This window comes from Pimephales promelas, chromosome 21 (assembly GCF_988280905.1).
Source record: "Pimephales promelas chromosome 21, fPimPro1.hap1.1, whole genome shotgun sequence".
NCBI classification, from domain to species: Eukaryota; Metazoa; Chordata; class Actinopteri; order Cypriniformes; family Leuciscidae; genus Pimephales; species Pimephales promelas.
The window spans coordinates 25,982,684-25,988,872 of record NC_142789.1 but is presented as its reverse complement, the minus strand read 5'-3'; the positions used below and the strand labels follow the sequence as shown (position 1 = coordinate 25,988,872).

Sequence of the window (6,189 nt, the reverse complement as noted above, 5' to 3'; positions counted from 1 at the left end):
CTGAAGAACGAACGAAAACAACTTGGAGGAACTTATGCTGTGTTGGTCTTTTGTGATATTGAAAACATGAATCCTGAGCTGTAGTGGGATATTACGGCATTAGGTGGAGCAATAACATTCAGTGTTTCTGGCAGGAGTTCTTGCCTACGCAGCTTATCCAAGCTGTGTTACTGTGAGTCTTTATCAGCCTTTGATTGGCAGCTGAATGAAGATCTGCATTGTCACTCTCGCAGACTTGGGCGGATCGTCTGTTCTCTGTGTGCAATGGTCTACAACAGATTTCCAAACAGTGTTTTGCATAAGAACATCTACAAGACCTGTTAAAACCAATGCTGATACAACTGAGAGACAGAAGTGTACACTACTTTGTATTATATATATATATATATATATATATATACATAAAACATATTTGACTTGTGTATATTTAGTGAGAAAGTTTAGTATTTTATGGCAGTGGTTTTCAGAGTAAAAGTTGGGTGTCTGGAAAATTTGAGAGAAAAAAAGATTTTTGTGCAAAGTTAACTAGTTTTTCAGGTGTAAAATATTCTTAAGGAATAATTGACAATGGCCTGTTGAATAATTTGAAAAATAATGCACACCAGAGGTAGTAATGCGTCCACAACGCGAAGCAAAGTCCCAAGCCTCCGTTGCTAATTCAAAAACGTAATTTTAAAGCTCAGCAGTTGATGGCAAACTAATGCAGTTAGAGTTAGAGTGAGACGTGTGAATTACCTGAATAAGTTTTAATTAATTTTATTAAGCAAGGATGCATTCAATTGATCAAAAGTAACCTTATAGACATTTATTATATTGCAAAAGCTTTCAAATTTCAGATAAATGCTGTTCTTTTTGAACTTTCTATTAATCCAAAAATTCAGCTTTGATCACAGGAATAAATTACGTTTTAAAATATATTCAAAATAGATTTTGGATCAAATAAATGACTTCTTTTAAAACATTAAAAAAAAAATCTTACCCTTCTAATCGTTTTGGCCATCACTCTATATAGTAATTGTATGCAGTAGTGAACATTGAAAGGGTCTAGTCTAGAAGGAAATGCTATTATTTAAAAAGCTAATTGTACCATCCTGTGTGTGTTTTGCAGTTATCTGAATGACATGGAGAGGATAGCCAAATCAGACTACATCCCAACCCAGCAGGACGTGCTGAGGACCAGAGTGAAGACCACTGGCATCGTAGAGACACATTTCACCTTCAAAGACCTACACTTCAAGTGAGAAACCTCTACGCACATGGATGTCTTTTTCGCTCTGATTTTAACAGATTATTTTAATTCACACTCTCTAGTAGCCGCGCTAAGGTGTGTTCACGCACATTCGCACTTCAAATAACTCATCTGCCATATCAGAACAGCCTTCGCTATTTCCGTTAGCTAGCAACACCCTTTTTAACCCTCAATGGAATCAAGGAATTAATTCCATGCCATCCATGTGTTCTGGCCTGAGGTTTTGGGATTAATTTCTCTTAAAACTGTTGAGGGCGTTTGGTTTTAGGAGTTTATGGGATTTAGCAAGGCTGGAATGATTCTCTTTGAATGAGTCGGCTTTAATCTACAGAAGAAATGTCAGCCCAACCTTTAGAAAGATCAAACACAAGCCAGCTGTCCAAGAAGGTCTATTACTTTATTAAATGACTTGTAAATCATATTATGTATCGTGTGTAAAAAAAAAAAAAATGGAGTTTCCTAGAAATGCCAATGACGTCTTTTTCCAGGTCCACGCGGTTAAAGAGACAAATGTGTGACAGACAGAAATAAACGACTCCTGCAACAGATAGGAAGTCCCAGCTCTTCCATCCTCCCTCCCAGTCTCATCCATTCTGCTTTCAACCCCTCCATTACCATAGAAACAAAGCCCAGACTCAAATGTCAACAAATGTCAGTGACAGATGTGAACGTCCGCACCTAAAGAAGAGGAAAGGACATAATAAACCTCTCTAAGGGCATCAGACTACTGAGTCAGCAACCTCAAAATTCTGCTGACAAAACGTCGAAAATTTCCCTCAAATTTCCAGTCGACAAAAACAATCATAAAACATAGAAAAACAGTCAATGTTTACCTTATTTCAAGTCTATTAAGCCAATACAATAATTAATGCCATTGGTTAAGACATGGTTGGAGGAGGTTTATGGTATGTTTTGATTAGTTTATTATAAAATAGGACAGTATGACATATTAAACAGGCTGTTCTTCTGCTCATTACATCTTCGTTACATTTGCGTCCAATTAAATAATGAATGCATGTTCTGCCTTGCTTTGTTGGTTGTTCAGGGCATTTTTGTCATTGATTACTTGTACATTTGTCTGTGCTGGCCATTTACGTGTCTCCTCTCTCTCTCCCCATAGGATGTTTGATGTGGGCGGCCAGCGTTCAGAGAGAAAGAAGTGGATCCACTGTTTCGAAGGTGTGACGGCCATTATCTTTTGTGTGGCCATGAGTGCGTATGACCTGGTGCTGGCTGAGGATGAAGAAATGGTGAGAGCCTCTTAGCTTTTACCCCAGATCAGTTTTATAATTCATGAAACTATTAAGAATCAAAGAGGCTGCACTTGTACACTCCTGCACATTTTTTTTTTTTTTTGGTCAAGGTTTAATTGTATTGTTAGAATGAAATATGCTGCTTGAAATGAGACTTCTTCACATATGATATGGCATAGACTGCCCTTCAAAAGTTTGGGTTTGGTAAGATTTTTTTAAAATCTAAAGTAGTTGAAAAATATTAATCCTGATTGCAAATCTTTACTCCAGTCGTCATTGTCACATCCTTCAGAAATCCTGAATATCCAAAATATGCTGGTTTGCTTCTCAAGAAATATTTCTTATCATTATCAATGTTGAAAACAGCTTAATATTTTTGTGAACACGTTGTTTTTCATGATTCTTTGATGATTTTTTTTGTCAAATTAAATGTCTTTACAGTCACTTTTGATCAATTTAGTGCACAAGTACTAATTTTTTTTTTTTTTATTTAAAAAAAAAAAACTCTCTTACCCAAGCTTTGGAACGGTAGTGTAGTTGTGTCATATTTCAGGCTTTCTTTCATCAATACAGGCCTGAATAATGAACCGGTTCTTAATTCCACCACAGAATCGAATGCACGAGAGCATGAAGCTCTTCGACAGCATCTGCAACAACAAGTGGTTCACCGAGACCTCCATCATTCTCTTCCTCAACAAGAAAGACCTGTTTGAGCAGAAGATCATACACAGCCCCTTGACCATCTGTTTCCCAGAGTATGCAGGTACTATAAAACAGCCAACTTCCCAATAAATCATCTAAATCAAGTGCACAAGTGCTCCAGAAGTGCTTTTGAGTGCTTCAGTTCAATAAAATGCAAGCTCATTGCTTTACCTATACATCAAAGAAAACGTCAAACCTTTTTAGTTTCTTAATAATTGTTACCTGGTCTTTTTGTGCCATAAAATACATGAATCATATTAAATTGTTAATATTAATGTAATATAATTTATATTAGATTATTGTAGCATTCACATTAATAATCGGATACAAAAAGTGGGGTACAGAAGCTCAACAAAAAGATCTTCATTTGTGTTTGGGTTTGGAACGACATAATTAATGGCAAAATTTTCATTTTTGGGTGTACGGTCCCTTCAATACGGAGGCGTAGCATTCACTTGAAGAAAAAAAAATCTACTCCGTTTTTCTGAATTAACGAGTTAATTTTTCATGAGAAAAAAAATTTTGCTATGTTTTTCTGAATTAATGAGTTAATTTTTCATGAGAAAAAAGTTTTTTCTCTGTTTTTCTGAATTAATGAGTTAATTTTTCATGGAATTTTTTTTTTGCTCTGTTTTTCTGAATTAATGAGTTAATTTTTCATGAGAAAAAAATATTTTGCTCTGTTTTTCTGAATTAATGAGTTAATTTTTCATGGATTTTTTTTTTTGCTCTGTTTTTCTGAATTAACGAGTTAATTTTTCATGGATTTTTTTTTTTTTGCTCTGTTTTTCTGAATTAATGAGTTAATTTTTCATGAGAAAAAAAATATTTTGCTCTGTTTTTCTGAATTAATGAGTTTTCTCACGAAAAATTAACTCATTAATTGAGAAAAACAGAGAAAAAAATATTTTCTCATGAAAAATTAACTCATTAATTCAGAAAAACAGAACTTTTTTTCTCATGAAAAATTAACTCGTTAATTCAGAAAAACAGAGCAAAAAAAACATTTTCTCATGAAAAATTAACTAATTAATTCAGAAAAACAGAGCAATTTTTTTTTCTCATGAAAAATTAACTCATTAATTCAGAAAAACAGAGTAGATTTTTCTTCTTCATGTGAATGCAATACGCCTCCGTACTTCAACCATTACTAACATTGCCTACTTTTCACGATCCAATCAAACGCTCATAAATCCTACATTATTTCAGGCTGAGGATTCGTTCCACCCTGAAATGCACCACATTAGTGTTGCTAATGCCATATTCATATTGTCTTTGAAGCATGCACATATTCCATGTGAAAAACAGACCAATCCAAACCAGTTTAATTCAGGCATTTTGAGTCTTTGTGAGGCTGTTCGCTTCAAGCGCTCATCAAGGGGTTTATTCAAATGAGGGTGTCCATCAATGTTGATATCCAAAAGGCCAGCAATTCATTATATCCCATAGTGCACGGGACATCGATCTAACAGAGCAAGCGGCATTACTGATATCCATCAATTGGGAGAGATCATGTGTCATTTTAATGATCAAAGTGAAAATTATTGTGTGAACTTTTTTGATTTCATGTTGTTTTCCAATTTCCAATTCTGGCTTCCTGTCTTTCCGTCTCCATCCTTTTCTCATTGTGCTTTGTGTTTCCCCTCTGGACAAGGTGCCAACAACTACGACGAGGCCGCCGAGTACATCCGCACCAAGTTTGAGGACCTAAACAAGAAGAAAGAAACCAAGGAGATTTACCCTCACTTCACCTGTGCCACAGACACCAAGAACGTGCAGTTCGTTTTCGACGCGGTCACCGACGTCATCATTAAAAACAACCTGAAGGATTGTGGGCTCTTCTAGAGCACAAAAACAGGAAGGTGAGTCGAGGTAAGGAAAAGTCCTGTCTAGTACTTCTACTACTTTGCTTGGCATTCTAACTTATTTCGCTTCCTCTTTTAGATTACTTGAACAGTTTTGATGACCAGAGGAAGCAGGGGTGGAATACGTCCTGGGCATCTGCTCTGGCCAACCACGACGACTGATTGCTCAGAGGAGCCCGACACAGTTTCAATGATTGCCAACAACCTTAGCCTCTGTCCTCCCTCCCTCCGGACACCGTCCCATCATTGTGTTTGACATTTAATATCTGTATTAATAACTTGGGCTATGACACAAATCGCCAACTGTTGTATTATCCATTGTCCATTTGTGTTGTTTATTTTCTCTACATTTGTTCATTTTTTTTTTGTTTCTTCCCTCCCCTAAGTAATAACAGAGGCAACAAAACGTTTTATATGATACTTTCATTTTACTCTAGGAAATATGATGTGCAAATTTTATTCAACTTTTAATTGCATAATGCTTATTTTTTAAACTACCAGCAGGCATTGGATATAGAGTATGATTGAAAAAGGAAAGCGTTTTTTTTTTTTATGATGTTTACATGACGTCTTTGTTGATAGCAAAATGGAAAGTTTTCCTGCATGATAGAAGATAGCAAATATATCAATACAAGTAATCAGTTCACATCAGCGTAACATTCCTTTTTAAAATTAAATAAAAAAAAAAAGTACAAAAACAACAAAAAACTTTAAAAAGCACAAAAAAAATGCTTCACAAATGGAGAAAGAACTGCTAAAATGTAACTGATATTTAAAGTAGGTTCGTAACAGTATCTAACAATCTTTTTTTCTTCTTTTCTATCTTCTCATTCCTCTTTCTAGCATTCTGTTTGTGCCTTGACTTCCGTTTACAATGGACTTTATTCTGTCCCCCAGTTGTCCTACTGTACGTAAACATTTCTGCTCCAGAAATTTCACACCATGTAAGAATAAATAGTGATTAATAATGGAAATCTAATTGAGAAAAAGGGTAGTGTTTTTTTTTTTGGTAAAAAATAAAGTTCTTTTGAAAGTCCTATATAATGATTTAATTTAAATAAAAGTTCATTCACTAGATGAAGCTCTGCCAGCTGTGGTTTTTATTTCAAGTGTACATTTT

The 6,189-nt window shown here is 35.1% G+C and overlaps 1 protein-coding gene across 2 annotated transcripts in view; it reads left to right on the top strand.

The window, feature by feature from the left end:
* The window catches only part of gnai2a (guanine nucleotide binding protein (G protein), alpha inhibiting activity polypeptide 2a), a 60,998-nt gene extending 54,852 nt beyond the window's left edge, over positions 1-6,146 (top strand). The window contains exons 5-9 of one of the 2 annotated variants that reach the window (XM_039673597.2): positions 1,109-1,237; positions 2,370-2,499; positions 3,112-3,265; positions 4,859-5,066; positions 5,149-6,146. In XM_039673597.2, coding sequence (XP_039529531.1) covers positions 1,109-1,237; positions 2,370-2,499; positions 3,112-3,265; positions 4,859-5,049 — 604 coding nt within the window. In that variant the 3' untranslated portion in view covers positions 5,050-5,066; positions 5,149-6,146. Of the gene's footprint in view, positions 1-1,108; positions 1,238-2,369; positions 2,500-3,111; positions 3,266-4,858; positions 5,077-5,148 lie in introns of both variants that reach the window. The other variant, XM_039673596.2, reaches the window with a different exon arrangement.
* The last annotated feature ends 43 nt before the right edge of the window (positions 6,147-6,189 follow it).